Genomic DNA, 27,825 nt, shown 5'->3' with positions numbered 1-27,825 from the left:
AACAGACACAGAGATTAAAGACAAAAGTATTTATAAAAGTATTTAAAGTGACAACTCTTTAAATCGTGTTCTCAAAACGAAGCAGTCAAACGGTTGTCCTCTCACGCAGATGCTGGTGGCGGTCAAGCCGTTTCCTCTCGGTCTGCTACCAGCTTGAGAGATGTTTGGATTTTGCAGGGTCTGGGGACAGGGGAAGAGTGAGGCATCTACCATCCTGGTTGGAATCAAGACCTGTAAAAGGAACAGTGAAGGAGAAAGGTCTAAGGCAGGCATCCCCAAACTGCGGCCCTCCAGATGTTTTGCCCTACAACTCCCATCATCCCTAGCTAACCGGACCAGTGGTCAGGGATGATGGGAATTGTAGTCCAAAACATCTGGAGGGCCGAAGTTTGGGGATGCCTGGTCTAAGGCTACAGACAGCAACTGCGCATCAGTTTTGTACTGGTAACTTCCTTGATGTTTGTGGATGCTCATTGGCAGACATCAGAGTCAAACCCCCACAGTAGGTTGCCAGGAAAAGATAATTATAATGATGATGATAATAATTTATTTATACCCCACCTATCTGGCTTACCAATGCTTTTTATTCAATATTCACAGAGAGAGGCTTAGAAATGCAGCCTCTTGGAGTAATGACGTTGCTCCGAGTGAGTCTCCACCCTCCCCATTATGCGTCTTCACTACGGGTGCTGAGATGTTCCCTCTGCCTCTGAGCTCTCTGCTCTCCTGTTTTAAATGCCTGCCGGGTTCTGGGAGAGGGGGGTTCTGGAATGTTTTCTAAAGACACTGTGTCCGTCAGCTGTCTGTACCCCCCCCAGTGCTGCTTCCTCCTCTCCCATTATTTCCCAGCTTTTCCCCTCATCTGCCTCTGAGCTGTGACCTCCCTCAAACCCCTGTTGTAATCTGGAACTGTCTTCTTCTCTGGAAGGGTCAGGCTGGGGAGGTGGTCTCTGTCATTCCTCCTCTGCCCAGTCCTAGCACTCATGCATTTTAAAACTATATTCCTATGGTACAGAGATTAAGTGGGGTCTTGCATGAGTGGAATGGTGAGGTTTTTTTTTAATGTTGTGCAACAGAGGAATCCAACAGAGGAATCCAGTTGTGCTAGCTGCTATTGTGCTATTGTGCCACAAAGCTACTAGCAACCTGCATGCGCATCCCCTTGCGCATTAATGTTCCACTGGAGCAAAGCATTTGGTCAGTGGGACGAAGTAGACCTCTGAGTGACTTTAACTTAGCACTACATTGCTTACAACCCACTGGCTCTCAGGGGAGTTGATATAGTTAGCAGCAGTTCAGCAGAGGGTGCATGGCTGAATACAGTGTCGCGCAGATGCATGCCTGCCAAGTTGCTGTCAGAGAAATAAGGGACCGGGCCAGAAATAGCAGACCGGAAGTAGCGCTGCCGCCATTTTGGAACTGGGCGGAGCATGCTCAGAAGTGACTTTTGATGCTGCTTTGCCCAGTTCCAAAATGGCCGCCGCGCCAGAAGTCGCACTGCAGCCATTTTGGAACTGGGCAGAGCAGCATCAAAAGTCGCTTCTGAGCATGGTCCGCCCAGTTCCAAAATGGCCGCCGCGCCAGAATAAACTGGGGAAAAACAAAAAAATCCGTTTTTTTCAGCTAGGAACAGCTGGAAAAACGGGGATTTCCCAGGGAAAACGGGAGACTTGGCAGCTATGAAGATGCTCCCATCTGTGCATGCCTTCATCACACCTCTCGATTACAGTCTAAGGCATGGCGTGCCACCCCTCCCAATGCCACGCTGGATTTAAATTCTTAAAGCAGCTTAGCATCAACAAGAGAAGTCAGTGTTCCAAATGAGCCTAAGAAAGGTCCAGTTTTGAATGCTCAGCCAGTTTGAGATAGTCTGCAGCAGGGTTTCGTGTGGATCCACTCCCGTTCATCTTCCTTCCTTAGGGAACCAGAATTGGCACCCCTGCAAATCCAGGATTGTGGCTGCTCAGGGAACTCTGCTCTGAGCACCACTGTATCCCCATCTCCAATCCCATTCCACCACGGGCGTCTGCTTGCTTTTCCATTCAAAACCCAAGTTGGAGCAAAACACTAGAAATGCATTTTTTAATGAGAATTCAAAGCTAGGAATGCATTTTTATGAGTTTTTTTTTAAAGAGCAGCAACACAACTACATAATTTTAGGAGAAAACACTCCCTTCCTCTTCCTTTCCCCTCTCAGTTCCTTTGTCAAAATCAACAAGCATTGCAGTGTAGTTCTGGGAAGGCTCCTGTTTATACTGGCGGTCCTGCAAATGTGGTTAGGAGCATGAAAAGGCTTTAGAAGCATAAAAGAGCTGACTCTGGTCAGCCTCAGGAACCAAAACATGCAGAAAGGCTGGGCTGGGCTGAGGAGGCTAAAGAAAAGATGGGAACTGCAGCTAGTGGTCATGAGTGAAATGATCGGAGGTGGGGACTTTGATTGCCACTAGCTCCTCTTGTTCTGAGCATCTGCAGGGACACAGTGAATTGGGCCCTATTTGAGCTATACATTCTAAACAGTATTGTGCCACTTTATGCAGCCATGGCTTCCTCCAGAGAATCCTGGGGACCGTAGTTTCTCAAGGGTGCTGAGAGACCTCCCCGCTATTCCTCTCACAGGACTAAAATTCTCAGATTGATTTAACTGTCAGTTCCTCTTCCCAGGGAACTCTGTGAGAGCTGTTCTGACAGTGGAAGAGACCTGCTTTTGGAGGTGCTTAAGAAGAGCCTGGGTGGCCGTCTGCCAGGGTTGCTGCCATTCAGGGATGAGGATGCAGTGGACCAGTGGCGTAGTGTGGGTGGGGCCACAGGGGCGGTTGCCCTGTGCGCAAAATTCTTAGGGGTGCAAAATGTCAAGTCAAGTCAAGTAGTAAAAACAAATTAAAAATAGTGTGTCCTCCCCTTCACACAGAAAATCTCCCAATGTTTGCGCAAGTAGACTAAGAAGCAGATTTGGGCAGCGTCTGATTGCTACGGCGCCTTTTGCATGGGCTTTAGAAAGATGCCTGCTCCTGACCAATCCCGCCCTGCTCTCCGCCCTGCTCGATGCTCATGGGGTGCTGTGGTTGTCACTCAGGGTAGCCTGCCAAACTTCTGTCCCTTCATTGCAGCCTATTGGCTGGCAGTGCCGAGGATACTTGCCTTGCCCCAGGCACTGACAACCCATGCTACACCACTGCTGTGGACCTCCAGATATTGGACTTTTGCACTGAAGCAAAAGAGGGGATACAAGATCCCCTCTAGTCTCTAAAACAGTGGCTCCCAATTATCTAAGTACTGTGCCCTCCTGTTTTTCCAAAGCCAAGCCATGGACTCTCTACTTTTGAAAATGTTGATATCTCTATAGTAGCTTTTGTTACGTGAATGGTGCCACAGACCCCCTGTGTGGGTTACATGGACCCCTAGTTGGGAACCGCTGCTCTAAAATTCCAGGATTGTTCAGTCAGTTGACACTGGACTCTTAATCTCAGGGTTGTGGGTTCAAGTCATGGGCAAAAGATTCCTGCATCGCAGGGGATTGGACTAGATGACCCTCGTGGTCCCTTCCAGCTGTATGATTCTCAGAACTCTTACTGGGAGATTTTGCAGTTTGTAGTGGCGACATAGCGGCCGGTGTAGTGAACATTGCATCTCACCACATTGTTGGTGAAGTCTGACTCCATCACAATATATTTGGGGTTCACCTGAACCTGCGGCAACAAAACAGAAAGAACAAGTCAGACTCCAGGATGAAGAACTGGGTACATAGTATAGCCATCATTAGTTTGAATAGTCAAATCCCTTTGAAATGTTATTTTATTTGGCATCGTCTGTAACCAGGAAGAACTTTTGATTTTCTTTTTTCTGCCTCTGCCTCTTACATCGCTGTGTTTCATACCCCATTTATAATGTTATAATTGTATCCATTTTATTCGCTCCTGGTTTTTTTTTCTTTTGGCTTTATTATCAAAAGCTCCTCATGCCTATCTTATATTATTTTGTTGTTTGTTTTCTTTTCTCTGTGTGTATTGCCTGTTTTCGTTGCTCAATAAAATTCTAAAAAAAGAAACTTTAAAATGTTCAAATTTCCTCCCAGTCTGTGAAATTTTCCCTCCTTAAGAATGGAAACTGATCTTTGGCAAATTTGGAGATAAGTGTTTTGGTTATGAAACATCAAAAATGCCAGCCAAAAGGCAGAATCCATTCCACAAATATTACTGGCACAGCAGAACACAGAAATTGCTTTTCATTTTATGACCAGCTCAGTTTAGTCCTGACAGATTTAGAAAACCAATGAAGAGGACGACTTACCTTTAGGATATAATTCCCAGGCTGAACATCTGTGATATCAATCCACTGGCAGTCGATGTCAGCATTGTAAGTGTCATAACAACCAGGGCTCAGACCCTAACACAGAAAACACAACTTTAATTTGGCGCCAAATATAAAGCCAGAGTGGTACATGCTCTGGTTGGACTACTGCCATGCGCTCTACATGGGGCTACCTTTGAAGGTGACTTGGAAATTGCAACTAATCTAGAATGCGGCAGCTAGACTGGTGACTGGGAGCGGCCACCGTGGCCACATAACACTGGTTCTGAAAGACCTTCATTGGCTCCCAGTTCATTTCTGAGCACAATTCAAAGTGTTGGTGTTGACCCTTAAAACCCTAGATGGCCTCGGCCCAGTATAGCTGAAGGAACGTCTCCACCCCCACCATTCAGCCCGGACACTGAAATCCAGCTCTGAGGGCCTTCTGGCGGTTCCCTCACTGTGAGAAGTGAAGCTACAGGGAACCAGGCAGAGGGCCTTCTTGGTAGTGGTGCCCGCCCTGTGGACATAGCTGTCAACCCTCCTGTTTTTCGCGGGAAACCCCCTTATTTAATCCGTTTCCCACTGCTATCCCAGATTGTAGATATCCTGTAAATTTCCCGGGTTTCAAAGCAGCTCCTCTCCCTCCACTCAGCGCCCCCCCCCCCCCACGACCGAGCAGTCAGCCGCCGCTCGGTAAAATGCCTTACTTGCTTGGCGGCTGGCTGCTCGCTCACTTGCCTATTGCTGCTGGAAATTGCCTCTGCGCATGCCCGGGCGTGCGCAGAACCAATTTCTGGTGCCGCTCTGCCCATGTCTGGGGCCCCGGAAATCGCTTCTGTGCATGTCCAGACATGCACAGAAGTGATTTCCTGTGTCCAGACATGCGGACATGGGCAGCCTGGCACCGGAAGTCGCTTCTGTGCATGTCTGGATATGCGCAGAACCGATTTCCGGTGCCGCACCGCTGGGTGAACGCCCTCCCATCAGATATCAAGGAAATAAACAACTATCTGACATTCAGAAATCATCTGAAGGCAGCCCTGATTAGGGAAGTTTTTAATGTTTGATATTTTATCACATTATTATTATTATTATTATTATTATTATTATTATTATTATTAAGCCCAAACAGGGATGGGGTTCACTTAGGACCTCACCAGGTTGATCCCTGCTGAAAGCAAGGCTGGCATCCATCCATCAATCAACTGATTGGCAATGATTGCCAGTCCTGTTTCCTTTGCCGGTGGGGTTTAACTTTGAACTGCGCAGGCAAAGGAAGTGTTTTGCTCGATGTGTCTTTTGCCTGTGTGGTTTGAAAAACCAGTTTGCAACGGGAAATGCTCTACCAGATGCCATGGTAATGTCAGGCAACTGACACTTGGATGGCATCACTCTATCATTCCGGTGGCCTGTGGTGGATGGGAATATTAGGAATCAGGCTCCTGGCAGGATCTTGTTCCCCATCCCTGGTCTTCCCTTAACTGGAAGTGGCTGGCCAGGTTTTTATTCAAGATTTTCCCCTCAGACCTACCTGAGAAACTGCCAGGATTTGAACCTGGGGCTTTCCAACATGTCTGCTTTAGTCTTAAGAACGAGGCCTTGGCTACTTGCATGCCCGTGACCAACAGCTGGCAGAGGACCTGTCCCGAGGCAGAAGACCTCCCTCTCCCAGTCCTCACCTGGGTGTGCGATGTGCAGGCATAGCGCTTTAAGTTCCCGAAGTCACAGGTGGTGTCTTCCAGGCAAAAGCTTGCTTTGTGGCCTTCTGCCACTTTCTTGCCTGTAGCCGCATCTAGCAGGTCATAGTGGCTGAATTCATCCATGCTGTGGTAATGCCTGAGGACAGTAAGAACTATTTGACAGTGGAACAGTCTCCCTTGGGAGGTTGTGGACTCTCCTTCCTTGGAGGTTTTTAAGCAGAGGTTGGATGGCCAACTGTCATGGATGCTTTAGCCGAGATTCCTGCATTGGAGGGGCTGGACTAGATGACCCTTGGGTTCCTGCCAACTCTATGATTCTATGATTCAATAGAAGAATTTCAAACATGTGGAGCAGCAAGACAAACAGGATGAGGACACGAGGACTCTGAGATGATTGTACTCTGTAAAGTAGGACACACGCCCCTCTGAGGACTGCCTTCTAAAATTTCCCACTCCAGGGCATTGTGGGGAATTTAAAAATGCTGCCTGCAGCTTTTCCCACCAGCCAGATGAGCCTGTGAGTCAACCAATGTTGTCCATCTGAAGGTATTTTGTCAAGCCGCTCCTCAAAAAAATCTGCAGATGACTTGGACTCAGAATATGCTTATTGAGTCAAAAAATGCAAATATTATGTTAATAATAATATATTAGTAAAATTAGCAAGGAAGGGACCTTGGCCCACTGGCGGAGGAACAGGGGTGCGGGAGGAGTGCACCGCCCCCGGCGGGACGATCCCAGTGGGGTGCCATTGTGGCTGCCCCCCCGTTCTGGGTGCCACGCCCCCGCAGGCAGAGCCACGCCCCCAGGACATGCTCCACGCCCCCGCAGGCAGTGCCACGCACCCGGGATGCATGCCAGCCACACCCCCTCCTGCTCTCCCCCCCCCCAGCTTGAAGCTCCGCCACTGCCTTGGTCTCAGGGTGGTGGCCTTGGAGTGTTGGACTAGGATCTGGAAGTCTGGGGTTCAAATTCCCACTGGGCTCACTCTGGTGACACTGGGCCGTCCTCAAAGGGTTGTTGTGAAGTGGTGTGGGGTGAGGAAAGAGATTCATGCATGCTACCTTGAGCTTCTTGGAGGACCGGTGAGATAAAAGTGTAATGAATAAATGAAAAACTGTTATTAAACCCCTTGGAACTATGGGATTATACAGGGAACCCTGTTTATCTCCCAGTCCTCTCCCAGCCCCATTCAGCGAGCCCCATGAATATAGCACCCCCTACTTACTGGTGGCAGCTGTGCCACTCCCAGGTGTGGCGGGCCCGGTTGGGCAGGAAATCTGCTGTACCCTGGTTCTTCACTCTTTGCGGGAAACGCAAGAGAACTCGGACATCGTAGTCTGTTGCTTCAGGGGTGTAGGCGGTGCTGGAAGGACATGAAAGCAGGTGGCAGGACAAGGTAAGAGGATTTCTGGGAAAGGATTAGTCCTGAGTGCAAATGCAGAAGGACTGCCAGCTTTCAAAGTGCACCCAGCGCTTTTAAGCTGCAGTTTGAGCAGGGGATTGTGTTTACTTCCATGCCATAAAATAGCATCCCCTGCTTTGGGGTCCTCATTGGATTTTTTAAAAAATGCTTTTGTACTTCTGCAAAAATCAGGATTCCCCCCCCCCAATTATTGTTCTTCAGTGGGCCCCATTGCTGTTGGCACTCGCCACATGAGTTTGCTGTTAGAAGGACTGATGTATGTAAAGGTAAAGGTAAAGGTACCCCTGACCGTTAAACCCAGTTGCAGATGACTCTGGGGTTGCGGCACTCATCTCGCTCTATAGGCCAAAGGAACAGGCGTTTATCTGCAGACAGCTTCCGGGTCATGTGGCCACCATGATTAAGCCACTTCTGGCCAACCAGAGCAGCGCACGGAAACGCCGTTTACCTTCCCGCCAGAGGAATACCTATTTATATATATCTATTTATAAATACCTATTTATCTACTTGCACTTTGACATGCTTTCAAACTGCTAGGTGGGCAGGAGCTGGGACTGAACAATGGGAGCTCACCCCATTGCAGGGATTCGAACCGCCGACCTTCTGATCGGCAAGCCCTGGGCTCTGTGGTTTAGACCACAGCGCCACCCGCGTCCCTCTGATGTATGTACTTCACACCTATTAGCATGGCTTGCTTAGCATTGCACAACCTAGACTGTGATCCCAGGCATATTTACTTGGGAGTGAGTCGCTTTGGCCTCAGTGATGCTTACTCCCATGTAAGCACTTGGAACCTCCTAAGATTAGAGTTAAAATAATTTGAAATTAGTGTTAATATTGATATCATTTCCTTTTGCATTATAACCTGTATATTGAATGAAGAGAGAGGTTGATTCTCCCACTGTTAAGAACTGGGAAGATCTGTGGTTTTGGTATTGTTTCTTCCATATCATTAAGAGGTGAAAGCAGAAGAAGATGAAGAGGAAGAGGAAGAGGAAGAGGAAGAGGAAGAAGAAGATGAAGATGAAGATGATGATGATGATGAAGAAGAAGAAGATTCTGTAGTGCAGATTAGGAGATATATTTTGTTGTCTTCTTTTTTAAAAAATGCATATTTATCTACATTAAGTTTTTAATTGTTATATCTAGTTGTATGATTTTAAATGTGTGTTTAATTTTATTGCTCTATGACCATAAGGAATAATTGATTCATATAATATTACCTTTTTGGAAAGGAAAGGGTGATAGAGAGGGAATTGAGGAAATGAGAAAAAACAACAACATGAAGATGTTTTGAAATTTCTCTGTAATGCTGGAGACATGCTGTTGAATAAATTGAACACCCTGATCCCAGGCTGGCTTAGGAACAAAGACAGCTGTTTTATACTAAGTCAGACCCTTGGTCTACCTAGCTCAGTATTTTATACATAGATGGGCAGTGGGTCTCCCGGGTTTCAAGCTGGGTTACCTTCAAGACCTACCTGGAGATACCAGGGGTTGTACCAGGGGTTCTTCTGCAAGCAAGGCAGATGTTCTACCACTGAGCTTGGCCCCTTCGCCAAGGTCATTCAAGCTCAGTGCCAGCTTCTGCAGCTGTGGAGCAAACTCCCCATACTTATGCACACAGCACAGACCTTATTGGCAGGCTGTGCCTGTGCATGAATGCGTCTTCCATCAAAATGCTCTTCTCTTTCTTTTCAGTGATCCTCTGGACAGTTAGTTGCCTTGGACTGGCCATCGAAAACACTCAGAGAAGCATTAAAGACTAGTTGCTGGTTTGCTAATCTGTGGTCCGGAAGCCATGATATTGCCGTCGTGAAACATTGCTTCATCAATATAGTATTTCCCCAAACATCTGACAGATGAAACAAGGGCAGGTGTCGAGAGAAGAGATCCATTGTTTCCTAGCGAGTTGGTTGCTATCTGTAATATACTCTGTTTAATGAGGAGTTGAGTAAGAAATAGTCTGATGAAAGAAGCAGGTACAACACATCTTCTCTCCTTAAGCTACTTTCTCCTTTTGCCTCCTGCCTAAACTAGATAGGGAAAATGTCCTTAAAGGTATCGTCACATTTATCCTAACACTACCTTAGAGCCTAGAGGCAGGTAGGTTTTAAGACATGACCGCATTTAGGGTTTATCCACACTTACGGTTTGCCCCACACTTTCCAGGGACAGCTCTGTGCGTTCCTAGTCCATGTCTGCCCCCCCCCCACTGCTTTCCCCAGGAAAACCCACTCTTTACCCCTGAATCGGAGCAAACAGCAATTTGGCTTTTCTGTGGATTGCTGTTTTCTCCGGTCTAGCTGTAAAGAGTGGGTTTTTGCAGGGAAAGTGGTGGGGCAAAATACAGAAAAGAAGAAGAAAAAAAGAAGTGGTCCAACATAGATCTGGAAAGCACAGACCTGTGCCCAGAAACGCAGAGCAAAGTTAAGGGTGGATGTAAGGAACTGACATTTCCAAGTAGGGATGGGAGAGAGCCCTGCCTGAAATCATGGAGAGCCACTGCCAGATAGCCTAGGCTATATTGAGCCAGAGGGACATCTGACTCAGTATGAGATGGTTTCCTTTGTTCCTACATTAGTGGTGAAAAAGTGGGCCCATTCAGGAAGGCCCCCCCAAATAAGCTCAAACAGGCATCATGAGGATGTTTCCTGTGGCAACCTAAAATGGCAGATCTGATTATGAACAATGAGACAGATGAACCACACAGCAGAAAGTTGTTTCCGGGGTGGGGTGTGGGGTGGGAGTGCGGAATAAAGACAACCATGACAGGACTGTTCCGAACGAAGGGACATTACCTTGCAAGACATTTCTCTTCAGCAGCGCAACGCAGGGAGTAGAGATGAGCCCTTTGGACGTAGGTGGAAGCTTGGACATAGTTTGGGTCAGGAACAAGGTCAGGGAGGCCTGTCGAGAGAGGCAGGAGTTAGTTAGCTGTGATGATATAGGTTCAAGAGCAACCAGCCAAAGGTGGACTTGGGGGTGGGGGGACCCATAGAGATTTTCAAAGCAGAAGACAGCTTTCATTTTTAGCTAAAGAGCCTGCCTGTCTAAGCCTGACCCTGTTAGTTTATTTTGTGTGTGTTGGCAAATAAAAAACGTACCTTGTCCAAGACCACTTGGCTGTTCTTCTGGAGTTGATTAAATCAAGTGTTTTCATTTCGCTAGGCTGGCCCCATCTAGAGCATCAGTGGTGATTTTGCCCCCTGTAAGCTCAGGGTGGCCACGGGTCCTACTGTCACCGTTCTCTCTAAGGTTAGAGGATTGTTAGATGACAGGCCCCTTTTTGAAGGAGTCCTCTGTCCCAAGGGCTCTCTCTGCCCATGTGTGGCTTGAAGAGAAGGAACCACAAGAAGGGCAAGTGGGGACCTCAAATACTTTATCACCTGCATAGTGGGTTGAGCAAACCACCTATTCCACCTGGGCAAAGCCTTCTCCCTGGTATGGTGAGATCTACTATATTTCTGTTTAAACGTCCACAAAAACACATGGAAAGTGTTGACCCGTGTTTGGTGTAATGTGTGAACAAGCCTCAAGCGAACAGGCAATGACATCAAGTTAAGAGCAGCAGCCCAGCCAGCAGGATCCAGGGGTTGGCAGGACCCCTTGCAAGATCGTGGACATTGGAAGTGTCAGTGATGCCTCCCACTGATGCCAACCTCAAAATATGGGAATTTGGGCAGGTAGGGGTAGGAAGACTACTACCGTATTCACTGACTGGAGTAATAAAAGCTTGTGAGAGATTTCCCCTCTCTGCCTTGAATATTGTTATTACCCCTGAAAATCCCCCCACCCAATGTCTCAGTACTGCAAAGGGGGCCACCACATTGAGGGTGCCATTTTGGCCCAGCCCTATATTCATAGGAGATTTACTGATACGAGTGCTTCCAGACCATGGCTATTTTCAATCACATGAATTCAGGCCATGCAACTGAAGCTGATTGGATGCTCTTGGAGGAAAAAACCCTTTCTCTCTCCCACTCCCCCAAAAGCATTGGGCTTTTTGCTGTAAGGAAAGTGATGGGGAAAATCCGCTGGAATGTCTGGGATAACACTTGCTTTGACATGTCATCTGACTGCCCCGCAAACAAATTGAAGTGAATGTTTGTTAAATAGGCAACATCATTTAACCTTAGACTGAATGCTCGATGAGCATATTAATTAATTGCCTGGAAATATTGCCTGGAATTATTAATTAATTGCCTGGAAATGCCTTCAGAGGCACACAATGGAGGGTCCTGTGGTTTTTGCCATGAGCGTGAAGACATCCCAGTGGTAACTCTCGGCTATGTTCATACCAGTGGTTTGCGAGGTTTTGCTTTGCAGTGTTTCAAGTCGCATTCTGATGCCCGTTCCCCATTCCCTGAAGCTGTCATCTGAGCATGCACAACGGCTACCTGAAATGTGCACACCTCAACTTAACGGCAGCTCCTGCTTTCAAATCAGATGGAAGCTGCTTCATAGGAAAGTGCATCAAACGGGAGTATTTCTCAAAAACCTATGGGATACCTATGGATTGGGGCTAATTCCACTTGCCCCTAGCAGTGGGAGCATACTGGAGTCAGGGTAAGGAGCGCAATGGGCACACGGCCTTAAACTCTGGTCGTAATGATCTTGTCTCCAACACCTACCTCTTTAGATGACCATGTGTGGGCCGAGCCAGCTCTATTGTGGCTGTCCCCCACCCCATATCCTCTCTTGATGCACTCTTGCTGTGTAAAATGTGAAACCCGCTAATGGGCCATGGGGATTCTGCTTGAAAATGAATGCTGACTGTTCAAGGGGAAAGCCTGCTCACCTCTGATCCAGATTTTAATGGGCGCACCATTGGCCCCTGATTTCATTTTTTTACTGAGAGTGAAGAAGAACAATGCTTTCTTGTTTCATGGGCTGTTCTCCCCGGAGGAATCACATCACCACATTGGCTCTCGTTTCCTGCCTCTCTGCTTAGTCATTCCTGTTGATGTAATCCCCAAGGGATTCTCACGTTAAGGGAAGACTGGGGGGGGGGGAAGGGAGGTGTTGTGGAGGGGAAGGGAAACGGCTTCTTTAACTGAGCTATTCCCTTCTTAAAAAGTGAAACGTGAGACTCCCCCTCCCCCAATTCCTTGAGCTGATTGTCAGTGTTTAGGAGAAGGAATCTTTATGACTCAGTGATTTAATACATGCATTAAGAGGATGGGGGGTGGGGAGAGATTTGTCATCACACACACACACACACACACACACACACACACACACACACACACTCTCTCTCTCTCTCTCTCCCCTTATTCGCAATAACTCAGGGATGAGGAAGCTATGGCTCTCCAGATGTTGCTGGACTCCAGCTTGCATCAATCCCAGTCAGCACAGCCCATGGTCAAGGCTGATGAGTCCAGCAACAACTTGGGCGATGCAAAGGTTGCCCTTCCCTGGATTGGTGCCCCACCCTGCAGATCTTCACATGCAGCAGTGGGCTGCACATGATGGGGTACAGTGCCCATATCTACCTGCAGAACAAATGGATGGCGTCGGACTACAAGCAACATATATTTATAAGGGAGTGGATGTGCAAGGGCATTCCTATTTCTCCTAGAGAGCCACTGCCAGTCAGTGTAGACAAAAGGTAAGCAAAAGGATAAAGGACCCCTGGACAGTTCAGTCCAGTCAAAGGCGACTATGGGGTTGCAGTGCTCATCTCGCTTTCAGGCCGAGACAGACAGCTTTCCGGTTCATGTGGCCAGCATGACTAAACCGCTTCTGCCAACTGCCCCTGCTCAGTCCTTGTTAGGCTGCTTTTGCAGGTTCCCCCCAAAGCAGTACTCCTGAAAACCTTTGGGATCCCCCAACCGATGGGCATGGTTGGTGCTGTTTTCACTGTTTGGCACATCATTTTAACTGAGTACCCTCTGGGCTTTTAAATTAGTGGAAGAAAGGCTATGTCATTGTACCATTCAGTAGGTGGAATACAGCCTATAGCAGGGTGAAATAGCAAGCCAGGGCATGTTTTTGGATCCTTCGTTCAAGACCAGGGTTGTTACATAAGCACATTTTCACCTGTAGCACGTTGGGGGTCCTGGTTGATCGCTACCAAGCTGTCATAGCAAAAACAGGAACTGATGGCTCCAGTACCAATCCAGGAAGAATGCAAGGCATCCAGATGTCACGCATGCTGCAAAGGAATCCAGCTTTCTCCTGCCTTCTGTTTCCAACCAGTTATTACAGGAATGGGAAACCAGAGCTCTGGACCACTGGTTATGCCTTGGTCCCTGAATGGTTTCTCAAAAGTTCTGAATCATCCTGCTCAGCACTGAGACATGGGTGGCGCTGTGGTCTAAACCACCGAGCCTCTTGGGCTTGCTGATCAGAAGGTCAGCAGTTCGAATCCCCATGACGGGGTGAACTCCGGTTACTCTGCCAATCTAGCAGTTTGAAAGTACACCATTGCAAGTAGAAGTGGCGGGAAGGTAAACGGCATTTCCGTGCACTCTGGTTTCCGTCACGGTGTTCCGTTGAGCCACATAGGAACACAGGAAGTTGCCTTACACATAGACCATTGGTCCATCGTATTGTCTGAACTGCTCTCTGGGCTTTCAGGAAAGTCTCTCTCCCAGCCCTGCCTGTCAGGAATGGAACCTGGGACCTTCTGCAAGCAAAGCAGATGCTCTGCCATTGAATCACGGTGCTTCCTCTAATGTCGACTGTTGATTTTGGGGGGAAACTGGGAGCGGGTAGGAATGGACTAGAGTCGGTGGATCTGGAAGAAGGAAGACCAGTGATGTGGGTTTTCGGGGTGGGAGGGAAGGATGTGTAGATATTTTCCTGGAAATTAGGCTAATTTAAACTAATTAGGCTAACTTGCACAGGGTGATTTGCATTGGAATAAATCTTACTATGCTACATGGACCAGTTGTCAGACTCTGGCCTGTGCCCACACCATATGTTCAAAGCACATGACTTCCCCCTCCCCAAAGCCCTGGGGATTGCTGTTTGCTAAGGGCGCTGGGAACTGTAGCTTTGTGAGGGATAAACTGCGGTCCCTGGGATTCGTTAGCAGAATGCATGGGCTTTAAATTTATGGTGTGTGTGCATCTTTATAAGGCAGTTTCCGATACTCCTTGCCTTCCGAGACAGGGGAGGCTTTTGGTGGGAAGAGGGCCCTAAAAGCAAGTTTCTCTGGTCTCACTTAATGAGGCTTGGGCACTGTTGGGTTTCCTATGCAGCCTGGGAAACATCTGGGCATGTTAAGCCCAGCTCCTTCCTAAGTGGAATGGACAGCTCTTCTGTGTTAGCAGTGCTTTGCAAATATTGTTTATAGGAGAAGAAGTTCGGTAATTGGAACTGCCCGGGGAATTTCTGATAAGCCAGAAACGAATTACTCAGATGGAAAAGCATCCAAGAGACGCAGATTCTCCCTCTCCCTCCTGCGAAAACTGTCAAGGAAGCTTTCAGGGCACCCTGGGTCAGGACCTTGGTGTTACCTCTCAGCAGAAATCCAAGGAATTGCCATCCACTTTAAGCGAGCGCATGGGGAACAGGGAAGGAATGTAGAGACCTGGTTATCTTGCCAGTATCCCAGGGTCTGAGATTCAGACCAACTTGCAAATGGGAAAAGGGGGGGGGCAAAAATTACCCCAACGCCCACGCGGTGAATCAAAATCCCGGTGGGAATCCAAGACAAATATGCGAAGCCAAGCTGTTGCTAAGTGATCCTCGTACATATACGGAAATAAAATGAAAATAAATCTAATCAGAGACATGTGGAGGCTGCAGAGGAGAAGGAAGCCAGCTTCAAGCAGAATGCCTCTGTTGGTCATTGGGTCAGACTTGAATTTAGAAGACAAGTGTTTTCTTTTAAAATGGCAGATTACCATTGCAGGGCCTGGTCTAGGTTTTAGCTCACTTTCGATCTGATCCACTGTCCTTGTGGGCTTTGTGGTGTTGCTCTTTTTGTTTTCCGAGGAAGCTGTTCCTGCAGGCTTACAGAAGTAGGATCAGCTTTGCAAGAGCTAACCTGCTACGTCAATCCAGAGCTCCTTGCGAGAGCACAGCTCCTCAGTGGCCAGTTAATGGACACAAGGAAGAGAAAAACTTTAAAGAAAAATGCAATCACAGTAGAAGGACAAAAAAGCAGCAACAGCAACTTTGATCGGTAGATTAGCTCTGAGATCTGAATTGCCATAATGGTGCTGGTTTTTATATGGTGTTAGGAATTTGTTTGAAGTATGCATGGACTGATTAGAGCCCTGCACAGGTGACAGTTCTGGGGATAATTAATTCTTGGAGGGATAGATAAGCATCAAGCCCATTCTGGCCTCTGCCCAGAATACCTGCAGGAGCATCTCCACCCCCATCACTCAGCCCGGACACTGAGGTCCTCCTCTGAAGGTCTTCTGACTGTTGCTCCACTGTGCGAAATGAAGTTACAGAGAACCAGACAGAGGGCCTTCTCGGTAGTGGCACCCGCCCTGTGGGACGCCCTCCCTTCAGATGTCAAGGAAATAAACAACTATCTGATTTTTAGAAGACATCTGAAGGCAGCCCTGTATTGTGAAGTTTTTAATGTTTTACTATGTTTTATATGTGCTGTAAGTTGCCCAGAGTTGCTGGGGAAACCCAGCCAGATGGATGGAGAATAACAACAACAACAACAACAACAACAACAACAACAACAATTTCCACATGTTGATAAGCTCATCTACCTATAGAGTGGTACCTCGGGTTACAAACGCTTCAGGTTACAAATGCTTCAGGTTACAAACTCCGCTAACCCAGAAATAGTACCTCAGGTGAAGAACTTTGCTTCAGGATGAGAACAGAAATCATGCTCTGGCGGTGCGGCGGCAGCAGGAGGCCCCATTAGCCAAAGTGGTGCTTCAGGTTAAGAACAGTTTCAGGTTAAGAACGGACCTCTGGAACGAATTAAGTTCTTAACCAGAGGTACCACTGTATACAGTCTACATCCACACGTTTTGGACATGTGTAGACATTCTCCATGCAATCTCTGCTCTGAACAGCTTCCTTCCTCAGTTGCCATCTACAATTTTTCATGCAGTAGAGGCTGGTCCATTAGGAAAAAATGGGACACTGCTCCACCAACTCCAGTTTGCTTTCAGCCAGGGCCTACCTGCCTGCCTTCTTACTTACAGCCTGTCCAGGGGTTGTCCTGCCTGCTAACTTCCTCCTCTTTGGTCTCAGTGTTGGCCTCCGAGATCTCAGTAGGAAGGAGGATATGGACCAAATTAGAATTAGCTGTCTCTGCTTGTCATTGGCTCTGGTGCCACCAACTGGTGGGCTCCCTGTCTTCTGCTCTACCAGTCTCAATGGGTACAATTCAACACTTTTACACTTTTATGAAGTGATTTTAAGCAGGCTACTGATAGGTTAGCACTAGGGTTGCCAGACTCAATAGAGGACAGGACTTCTGTGCCTTTAATTGCCCTGCTCTATTTTTTGAGTCTGGAAACCTTAAAGAGAAACCAGCAGACCCTTTGCTTAGAAATTAAACAAAGGGTCTGCTAGTTTCTCTTTAAGGTTTCCAGACTCAAAAGAGAGCAGGGCAATTAAAGGCACAGAAGTCCTGTCCACTATTGAGTCTGCCAACCCACTGTCCATATTGTGCTTTTAATTGTGCTGGCCAGATTGTTGGTTCCCCCCCCCCCCCCGTGTTACCCAATTTGATGTTTAGACATTTGAAGATTTTAATTTGGTTTGCTGCTGCATGCTATGTTTGGTATTTTGTGAGGAGATTGTTCTTAAAAAATGCTTTCAATTTTTTAATATTAAAAAATCCTATTAAACAAATAAAATGATGCTTCTCATGGCAAAACACTGAATTAATGTTTTTGACTCTCAGGCTATTGAATGTTACCAACATGCAAGAGAATGTGAAAGAAACATCAAATGTATGTCCTGGCTGGTTTGAGGTTCTTGTGCTTTCAAGTTTGATTGAAGGACCATTGCAAATGAAAGGAGCAGCATGTGGATACTGTTGTTATATAGCTTAGCCACTAGGTGGCCCTAGACCTAGTTGTTTCTGGGTGGAGTGAAGAGTTTCCTGCTGCAGTTCCGTCCCTGTCGGGGAGAAACAATTGTGTCCTGGTCTTGCTTCCTGTTTGCTCTCTCCCGTATAAGCCTTTCAAGATGTGCAGATTTCCCCTATTGCTTCGTAAGGTTGTATTTAATAATCTTTTCTTTTCATAGCCTCAAAAGTTCCATTGTTTGTTTGTTTGCTTTCTCCATGGTTCCTAAACTCTTTGGCAAGATGTCCAGGCTTGTTTTGATATGACCTGGCACATGATGAACAGGGGGTGGGAAAACTTTATTCCCTCCCCACCCCTGTCCAGCACTGCTCATGCTCCCCCCCCGCACGCTCTCTGTCTTCTATTGAAGACTACATGCTGGCAGTGAGAGGTGCCAGAGTAAAAAAATGGGCAGGGTTTGCAATGTTGCAGGATTGTAAAGCCCTCTCCCTCCTGTTTGCCTTATTGTCTCTGCGGAGTGCTTAAAATTCAGGCTGCCAGAAACTAGGCTGAGGGCTGTAGGGTCCACACCCCTACTGGAAGCAGAGGAGGCTGGCCTACCACTGCACACAGGGCCCTGCCCCATCAATCTCAGCCTGCCTTTGATGTACATCTGTCAGCGACTGGGCAGAGGAGGAATGATGGAGACTGCCTTCCCAGCCTGATCCCTCCAGGGAGGAGGAAGAGGAAGACAGTTTAGATTTACAGCAGGGGTTTGAGGGAGGTCACAGCTCAGAGGCAGATGAGGGGGAAAGATGGGAAATAATGGGAGAGGAGGATGGGACATAAGGGGAGTGGCAGCTGATGGATGCCTTTAGAAAGCTTTCCAGACCCCCACCCCTCTCTCAGAACCCGGCAGGCATTTAAAGTAGGAGAGCAGAGAGCTCAAAGACAGAGGGCATGTAGCAGCACCTGTAGAAGTGATGAATGAGGAAGTGGGAGAGACAGCGGGTGGAGATTCACTCAGTATGTCATTGGCTCTGGTGCCATTTATAGTTGGGCTTCCTGTCTTCTGCCTCACCAGTTCCAGCAGGCACCACTCACCAAGGGCCATGAACAGTTAGGAAAAAAGAAAGAAAAAAGGGATAGGCAGAGACGTTTGTACCTATAGGTTCAGAACAGGAGGAATGGTTCAGGACCACAATCCTCAAGGACTGCCTCTCCCCATAGGAACCAACCCAGACCCTGAGATGATCATGTGAGGCCTTTCTTCATGTGCCTCCTCCACGAGTGGTCTGGAGGGTTGCGTTACGAGAACGGGCCTTTTCCACGGTGGCTCCCTGCTTGTGGAATGCCCTCCCCAGGGAGGCTCACCTGGCACCTTGGTTACATATCTTTGGGGCCTTTTCAGTATTGGCTCCCTGATTGTAGAACACTCTTCTCAGGAAGACTTGCCTAGAGCGTACTTTAAACAAAGTTTTAAAAGAAAAACCCCAGGCTTAAAAAAGAAGAAGCACATTTCTATTAGCAAAGTAATCTCTGCTTCTTGCTGTCGTTTTAGGGCAGGGATGGAGAATCTGTAGCCCTCCAGATGTTCACAGAATCATAGAATCGTAGACAAAACAAAAATTCCTTCCAGTAGCACCCTAGAGACCAACTAAGTTTGTCATTGGTATGAGCATTAGATGAAACCCTGAGGATCATCATTTAATCCAGGAGTCAGCAACCTAAGGCCCATGGGCTGGAAGCAGCCTGCGGAGATCGTTTGACCGGCCCCCAAACTGAGTTGCCTGCTCGCGCGCTGCGCTAAACTGGCACGGCATGGGGACTTGCTTCCATGGCGCCAGAAATCATGTGAAAATCGCGGGTGCACGAACTCACGCATGCACGCAATCCAGCCCACGGAGGGATCTCCGTAGGACCGATCTGGCCCAGGCAAGATAAACCTTGCTGACCCCTGATCTAATCTAAAATACTGCAATGCAGGAATCTTTTGCCCAACATGGGACGTGAACCCTCAACCCAGAGATTAAGAGTCTCATGCTTTACCGACTGAGCACCACCTATCAGCCCCAGCCAGCACGGCCAATGGTCAGGGATGATGGGAATTGTGGTCCAGCAACTTTTGGAGGGCCACAGGCTGCACGTCTCTGCTGTATGTTGTGTTCTAGCTCTGCATTGATGTTTTAGGACTCTTTGCATTGCATTATTAGGGCTAAGAAAGTCCCATGAGTCCAGGGCATAAGAAAATCCTTCCTGAATCAGCCTGCAATGGAATGAACTCTGCTCGGCCCTGGTTTGACAAAGGCTGAGTTTCTGAGCAGTGATCTGTCAATGTTTTATATTTTTGGTCTGTTTAAAACAAATGGTTCCATGTCCAGAGAACCTTGGTGATGAGATGTCTGAGACGAGATGAGATGTTCAGTGGCACCTTGGTTTAAGAACAGCTTAGTTTATGAACAACTTGGATTAAGAACGCTGGGAACCCGGAAGTAGGTGTTTTGGTTTGTGAACTTTGCCTTGGAAGCAGAACATGTTCCGCTTCCTGTTGAGTGTGTTCCATTTGTAAATTGAGTCCCCCGCTGCTATGGGAAAGCACACCTGGGTTTAAGAACACTTTGGTTTAAGAACGGACTTCCGGAATGGATTAAGTTCATAAACCAAGGTACCACTGTACTCAGTTAATTGATAATAAATAAAAAAAAATCCAGGGACATTCAGGAATGCGACTCATTAAAGACAGACCTGGCTTCACATCCTGTAATCTGAATTTTGCTGAACAGCTGAATTCTCCACAGGGCTTGATTGAAGAGAAATGTTTGCATCATCCCTAACTGGTGTGAGCTAATATAGGGAGGAGAGTGCAAAGGGCAGTACCAGTGGAACGAAGGGGAGTAAAGTAGGAGTTTGTTTTTATTTTAGAGAAGCTGACACATGTCAGAGAGAGCTGACAAGGATATTCACACTCATGGCTCCACTTAGCCTCTAGAGCTCTTGGAGCCAGGCCCAAATCAGATGAGGTCAAGCTAATGAAATTAGCCTTTTGTTCACTCTTGCTTGCACAAAACGTGGAGTGCACTCCAAGGAGGAGGAGGTCTAATCTCAGGAACATGCTCGGAGCTTGGCATCCTCATGGACCACTGGGATTTCCCACCAGTCTGAGAGACAGTTTGTGACTCCGGTGCTAGGGGTTATCTAATCAGGAGGCACCAGGCCTTGGGAGAGAAAAAGAGAGCCAAAGGCTGGCCCTGCCATTACTCAAGCATAGTTCTGGCATGGTCTTGTTGCACTGTGAAAGGAATTCTCTCGGGTTCAGACGTAACAAGCCTGTTCTGGTAAACCTGGGGCCTTCCAAGGTACTTGTTCAAGTTTGCTAGCTATAGTTGTCAGTGTCCAAAGTCCAGCTCTGTTCTCAAGCATCGGTGGCGGATAATGGTGCAATCATCTACATGTCTACTGAGATGTAAGCCCCATTGAATCCCATGGGATTTGTTCCAGATAAGGGTGAATTTGACTGGGTACATAGGTAAATGCAGGGATGAGGAACCTGTGGGCCTCCAGATGTTCCCGGACTACAACTCCCATCATCCCTGACTATTAGTCAAACTGGCCAGGTCTGTTGGGAGTTTTGGTTCAACAGCAACTGGAAGGGCACAAGTTTTCCATCTTTGGGCAAATGCATTCATGCAAACTCTAAAGCTGCAAAATGGTCTTCTATGCACACTTCCCCGGGAATAAGTCCCATGGAAGATAGTGGGCCTCACTTCTGAATAAACTATATACACTTGTGCTGTAAGTCATCATGCAATGCCTGTCGATTTGCAAGCTGCAGCTACTGTGCTTCCAACCGATAATAATCACTGTAGGACAACCCTGGTTTCCTACTATATCTTTAACAAACCAAAGAAACATCACCCTCTTGGCTTTTAAAGAAGCAGAGGATGGAGTTACTGCAGAGGAAATGAATAGACCACATGCAAATATGGTGAAGGGCAGATCACTACCACAACCCACAGATCTTCAGACACAGCCTCAGGCTGTAGGCACATGTTCTTTGCACATTCCCCTGTAGAACAAGTAATTGGTGCTGGCTTTGCAGAGCTAAGAAAGTTCCGTAAGTTCAGGACATAAGAAAAAGCCCTGCTGGGCCCATCCAGACAAGCGTCCTGTTCTCACAGTGGCAAACCAAAAGCCATGGGGAAAGTCTGAAAGCAGGACCTGAGTGTAAAAGCACAATCTCCATTTTGACTCCTGGCAACCATCAGCGTAGCCAAAGCAGCTGCCCACCCCCATATCAAGTAAAGCCATAGAAATACTCAACTAACTGACCAATCACATTTGTTCTGCCCCCCCCCCAACAAAAGCCCTGCCCCCCCAAATCCTGGCTACGCCCATGCTGGCAACTGGCATTCAGGGACATATTGCCTCCAACATTAGGCTGATGGGGTCCAAAGAAAAGTAGAGCAAGATGTTTGGCACCAGCTGGGCTGCAGGAGTTGCCGGAAGGAGGTGTACAAGTTAACCAACCAACCAACCGTCTTAGGGACTCTACTCTGGATTTGTGTTGGGTTTGCTCCTTCATCTTTTCTTCTCCCAAAAGCTGGGATGAGCCACAAGGCAGCGGAGGTTTAGGATCAGCATTTCCCTTTTCCTAGATGGGCTACTTTCCCAGGTTGTTGGAGCCCCACCTTCCCCTCATTTTCCTCTACAGCTCGTGCAGAAACTGCCTTCTTTGTGGCCAGGAAAGGGAGAAGTAAGGGTGGGTTGTTATTATTGTTATTGTTATTATTATTATTATTATTATTATTATTATTATTATTATTATGTGCGTGATAGTGCTAAGGGTGTTAGCCTCCTTTGTTCTTCACAAGTGGGGTGGAGAAGCTTTTTAAACCCAAGGGTCACCTTCCCTTCTGGGCAACTTTTTTTTTGGGGGGGGGGTCACAAATCAGTGGTAGGTGGAGACTAGGAATGGAAGGAGCAGTCCATTTTGGCTCTCTCTCTGTTTCTCATTTTTCCAATCTGCACTTCTCTAGATTTCTGCAACAACTTCTGTAAATCCTCCTGAAAATTCTCCCGTCTTTTTGTGCAGATTTCCCCCAGTCCACACACTTTTTGCTTGCATTCTGAGGAATGTAATGCAAGCCATTTTACCTAACGCAATGTCTTTTGTGTGTGACTCTCACCGATATATATCAATTTTATGCACCCTGATGCATTTTTGTAAACGTTTGGCTTCAGAACCGCAGCCCAAAAATGTGGAGCACTGCTGCTTTTGAAAGAGGGCTGTGCTTCAGGTCTCAAAAGTGCAAATTTGATAAATTGGCTTTAAATGTGAACTGAATCTGATTTCTCCCCCATCTCTGGTGGGACAGAGGCAAAAGTGGACAGAGGAATTCAGGCAAATCTTACCTTTGTAGGGCGGTCCAGTTTCTTCACACTCACCTACCCCTCTCTACCCTCCATCTGTGCAAACAAGTAGCATGGTCGAAGTTTCAAGGAGATGCTCCAGCCAGGCAGAAATGCTCAAGCAAAGTGCAAAGCAGGGCAAGTGATGGGTGTGGCTCAGGTGTGTGGCTCAGGTGTGTGGATGTGTGGCCTGGGGAGCATCCCAAGGGTCAAACAGAAGCTCAGGTGGCCTCATTTGGTCCCACAGGCCTGAGGTTCCCTAACCCTGCCCAGTTGCATGACAGGCATGCCTAGATTAACAACGGCAGCTTCTCTGCCCCCCTCCCTATATCCAGTACAGGGGAAAGCTATGCCTGTTGAATTTCTGGCACATTCCCCACAACATCAGACAGGCGTCTTCGCTATGCACCTTTCAGCACCTGCTAAAAACATTTTTTGTTCAGGCAAGCCTACCCAGACATGTGGAATGCCTATGCATGCTTTAATCTGCTTTTATTTTTTGCTGTTTTATTTATTTTTTAATGTTTTAAATAGTTGCTGATAATTTTATGTACTGATATATGCTATACTGATCAGGTTATTGTCTTATTCTCTTTGTAAACCACTTTGAGTTTATTTTTTTAAAAAAATAACCACCACGCATGTAGAAATTGTTATGAAAGAAATAAACAAACAGCAATCCTAGCAATAGCAAATTTGTTTTCTCAGTTTGGATGTTGGAAACTGAAAACTGCAGCTAATGCAAAACAGGAAATTGCAAGTCACACATCAGAAATGAAGAGAGTGGGGAAAGTGCGCCTGCACTTGTGGCTTGTTTCTGATCCTACGAACCAGGGGTAGCCAATATGCCCTCCAAATTTTGTAGACTAAAACCCCCATCATCTGTGACTGTTGACAACGATAGTTGAGGCTGATGGGAGTTGCCTAAACATCTGGAAAACACAATGTTTTCTTCCCCCTGGTCTTAACCATAATATTCGGGTTTCCCAAACTGACCCTGTGTTTTCCTTGTGTCTGCAGATGTTGTAGGTCAGACATCCCCAATCTCAGCCCCCAGATGTTCTGGGACTACAATTCCCATCATCCCTGACCACTGGTCCTGTTAGCTAGGGATGATGGGAGTTGTAGTCCCAAAACATCTAGAAGGCCAAGTTTGGGGGTGCCGGTTCTAGGTGGAACTCTCCCCTATGCAAACCCCATACAAATGATTAGGAATTAGCTATCAGTCGCTTTTGCCCAGGGATAGAGAACCTGCGGCATTCCAGGTGTTGTTGGACTCCAGTTTCCATTTACTCCAACCAGCAGGGCTGGTTGTCACAGGTGATGGAACTTGTAGTCCAACAATATCCGGAGGTCCATCAGTTTCCCATCCCTGTTTTTGCCCAATTTGGTGTCATCTAAAGAGATTTCCAGAAACAATGCCACTAGCCAATTAGGTTAACTTGGCAAGAGCCACCAGCAAATGAGTAAGATAATGGCAATGGCACAGCCTCCCTAGGGGAAGACGTGCAAGGCCCTGGACACCAACACAACTGTTTCACACTTTCAGGAAGCTATGGCACAAATATGCCCCAGTGTGAAGTAGAACCTCTTCTCCTAGACCCTATAGCTATATGCAGCTCAAGTAGCTATGCAGCTCATTGCTCAAGCAACTTCACTAGAAGATAAGGGATTTCCTAGCTGGTCTCCTTAGGAAGAGTAGGAGGGATTCAAGCTACGACAAGGTGCTGAAGGTTCTTTCTTGGACTGCCTCGTCCCTAGAGGTCTACAGAAAGGAATCATCCCACAACCCACTGCTTCCTCTCCTCCCCAGCACCCCTCCCACCAATCACTGGGGTCCATGACTCACCCCGTCCATTCTGATTGGGCCGGTAGACGCTGCCCACGCTGACCCGGGCCTGGTTAACACCTTGGCTGTCTGGAATCTGTTGGGGAGGCTCAGAGTTCCGGATGGGAAGGTAGGGCTCAGGCCTAGGCACCCCATGGGGGTCTAAGGGCCGGAAAGGTGGCTGAGGTTCCACGTTGCGGGGAGGGACGTAGGGTTCTGCAGGCACCTCCCCAAAGGGAGGGTACTGCCCTGCCCACGGCTCGTTTCCATACCTGGTTCCAGCACTCACGGGGGACCCGGAGTTGATGTGCAAATTGTCTGCCACAGGCACCCCTTGCCCCGCAGACTGCTGGTTCTGGGCATAAGGGTCCTGGACACTTTGGTCATAGCTAGTCCCAGTGTCATGGTAGAGGCTGTGCGAGTACCTTCTGTCTAAGCCGTCCGAGGGCTGTGGCTGTTGGGGCACAGGGACATAGGGTCTTTCCTGCACTGGGTAGTATCCTTGGGCTCTGTAGGGGTTCTGCTCCTCGGCATGCTCCTCGTATCTCACCCTGGGCTGGAAAGGGTAGACGACCCCAGCGCTGGCTGCGGCTGCGGCTACAGCACCCCCTCCGGTTCCCGTTGTGCGGTAGTAGGTGTAGCTCTCGTCATACGCACGGGGGGCCTGCGGGTCGTAGGCCTCATATTGGTTGGTGAACGGCGGCTGGGGTTGGGGGTAAGAGGCCTGCGGGTAGAGCTGTCCAAACGAGGAATGTGCAAAGGAGGAAGAAGAGGAAGCGGAGCCAACCTGACGCTGCCGAACGGTGGGCGACCACGGACGTGGAGAGTTGGAGTGACCTTCCCCGGTGGCCCCATCCCGCCAGTTGTCAGGGACCTGTCCAAAGCCAAACGGATGCCGTGTTTGGCCCCGGATGGTATCGGATCCTGCCCGGACTGGCAAGGTGGGAGCCTGCCGCCGGGTGTTCCCCGGGACCCTTCTGCTGCTTTGGCTGGTGGCAGCGTCAGCCAGCATGACCCTTGCGCTGCTGTCTGCCCTTGCGTGGCTGGCTGGGACATACTCGGAGCCTGAGTTCAGGAGGCTGTACACTCTGCCGTTGTTCTCCCACTGGATCATCTGCCTCCATCGACCGGCGTCTGCATTGCTGCCTTGTGGGTGTTGCCCCCGGACCAGCAGGACAGCCCCAAAGCCCATCAAAGCCCACAGGTCCCAGAAGCTGAGAGGTGCCATGGTGATGCCAAGATGAAAGGGATCAATGACCTTGATGGGTGTTTTTGACGGGAGGAAGTTGTGGAGGAGCAGCCTGGAGGGCCTGTGGCAGCAGCTTGCGCCTTTTCTCTTTCTCCGCTGCCTTCTCTTCTTCCTTAGGTGAATCGGTCTCAACTCTGTCCATTCCCTGTTTGTTTGAAGGTGCTCCGGGGGTCTCCCGCAAGCTTCATGTTGAGCTTGTTGGAGGAGAAAGAGAAAGGGAGAGAGGAAGATGAACGAGTCTCTTGAGAACTCAGGAGAGCCTGGAAAGTTTTGTTCCTTGCGTATTTCTTGCTCCTGGACGTCGTCTTCACATTGCTGCTTTGCCCATCGCAAGGGACGTCAGTTGATCCTGCTTACTCTTGGCTGGATGTCTTTGCTTCTGGTCTGAATGGATAAGCAACGGGCTCTGAAAAAATGCTGGGAAGTTTCAGGACTCTTTTGCGAGTGTCTGGTATGCAGGGTCCTAAAAACCGCCCACTTTTATTTTGTTAGCTTCTCAGTGTTTCCCCACCCCCCACTCTCAAAGCACCTCGACCAAATGGCTTCAATCGAGTGTTTCAGAGCAAACTCCGTCTTCAGGGATAACAGTGAAACACCCCCAAAGAACTAGACATAGCAACTTAAACATGTCCTTATGTTTTGCCAGTCCGTGATAGAAGGGCAAAATGAAGCCCTCAGGATTATACACAACATACGGTACCCAGAAAATACAGCTGAGCGTGGGTTTTCCAGCATGCAAGAAAACTTTGCTCTTTATTTGACTCTGTATTCAAGGGTTTTTTCTTGGGTGGAGGTGAAGGGAAAGGGTGGAGGCATTTCTATGTAGGGAAAATTTGTTGCTGTGTCAGACAGGCATGGGGAACCCGTGGCCATTCAGACATTATTGGACAGACTCCAGCTTCCACTGGCCTTTTTGCCCTGATGACCAATGGCACATGCAACCTGAAAGATGGAAATAAAGTGGATGGGGTTTCAGCAAGGGTTTAGGATTGCATCACAGGGAACAGGGTCCCATGCTGTTGGATGTGAAGGGGGCCCTCAAAACTGTGCATTATTTGTAGGCCGAGGTTAGTCTCCGCCTATGATTTTATCCCAGCTTTGAAAGCATCACATTCGTAGTGCTTTGACGCTTCTCAGGATGGAAACCACCCAGTTGTGCACGGAAGAAATATTGCAACCAGGTGTGTAGTTTTGGTCGTCGAATTGAATTTGACGATCGTACCTTGGGGATGGAGGAAACTATGGAAATCAGTCGTCGTGGAGGAATGAATCCGGCATCAATAAATATGCTGCTGTAGCCTGAGGGGAATTTGAGGGGCTGACCTAGCTGGCTTGTTTATAGAATATTCTTCTGGGAGGGTTGGCACTGGCCCAGATGTTCCTGAACATTATTACTAAGAGCCCAGATTCACAACTGACCTTCCCTTTCCTGACAGAGGCTGCTGAATCTTTAATGTCTGAGTAGGAAATGAATTGCACCGCCAGTTTCCTCCTTCTGTCAGGAAACCACCATCGCCACTCAAGGCACTGGCAAAGGCCGGAAAGGAGATTTTTTCAGCCCAAGGGCCACATTCCTTCATGGAGATACTTCCAGGAGCCACATGCTGGTGATCAGTGGGGCCAGAGGCAGAAGTGGGCAGAGTGATGGAGAGGACGCTTGTAGAATAGGCTACTTTCCAGCCAAATAAAAGTTTGGGTTTTCTATAGCCTTGGTGTTATCAGCACCACGCTTGAAGAAACTGAATCATCCAGGCCGCATGTATTCCCATGCTGAGGATGTGTGATGACACTGGGGTTTATATCAGCCATGCCCTGCTTATGCCTCCATCACATGCCATTTGGTCGGCAGTAACAGGCATCGCTTGGCAAGGCTGAAGAGCTGCAAGCAACAGGAGCAGGAAGAGAGAAGGAAAGATTAGATACCTACCCCCTTTTGTTCAAAGCCTGAACAGCATGGGTGTAACTTACCTAAAAAAGTC

General features: G+C 48.0%; 1 protein-coding gene across 1 annotated transcript; it reads right to left on the bottom strand.

Moving 5' to 3' along the window:
- LOXL1 (lysyl oxidase like 1) lies at window positions 1-26,315 on the bottom strand. Its single transcript, XM_035131600.2, has 7 exons — window positions 24,619-26,315; window positions 10,215-10,323; window positions 7,216-7,353; window positions 5,970-6,126; window positions 4,288-4,383; window positions 3,571-3,686; window positions 1-231 (listed from the first exon to the last, which is right to left on the bottom strand). Exons 1-7 carry the CDS (start codon window positions 25,823-25,825, stop codon window positions 225-227), a joined length of 1,830 nt encoding a protein of 609 aa, XP_034987491.1. The 5' UTR covers window positions 25,826-26,315; the 3' UTR covers window positions 1-224.
- Window positions 26,316-27,825: the final 1,510 nt, after the last annotated feature.

The sequence above is a fragment of the Zootoca vivipara genome, chromosome 14 (assembly GCF_963506605.1).
Source record: "Zootoca vivipara chromosome 14, rZooViv1.1, whole genome shotgun sequence".
NCBI lineage: Eukaryota > Metazoa > Chordata > Lepidosauria > Squamata > Lacertidae > Zootoca > Zootoca vivipara.
Note: the sequence above shows the minus strand (reverse complement) of the source record. Positions and strands in the feature narration are given on the sequence as shown.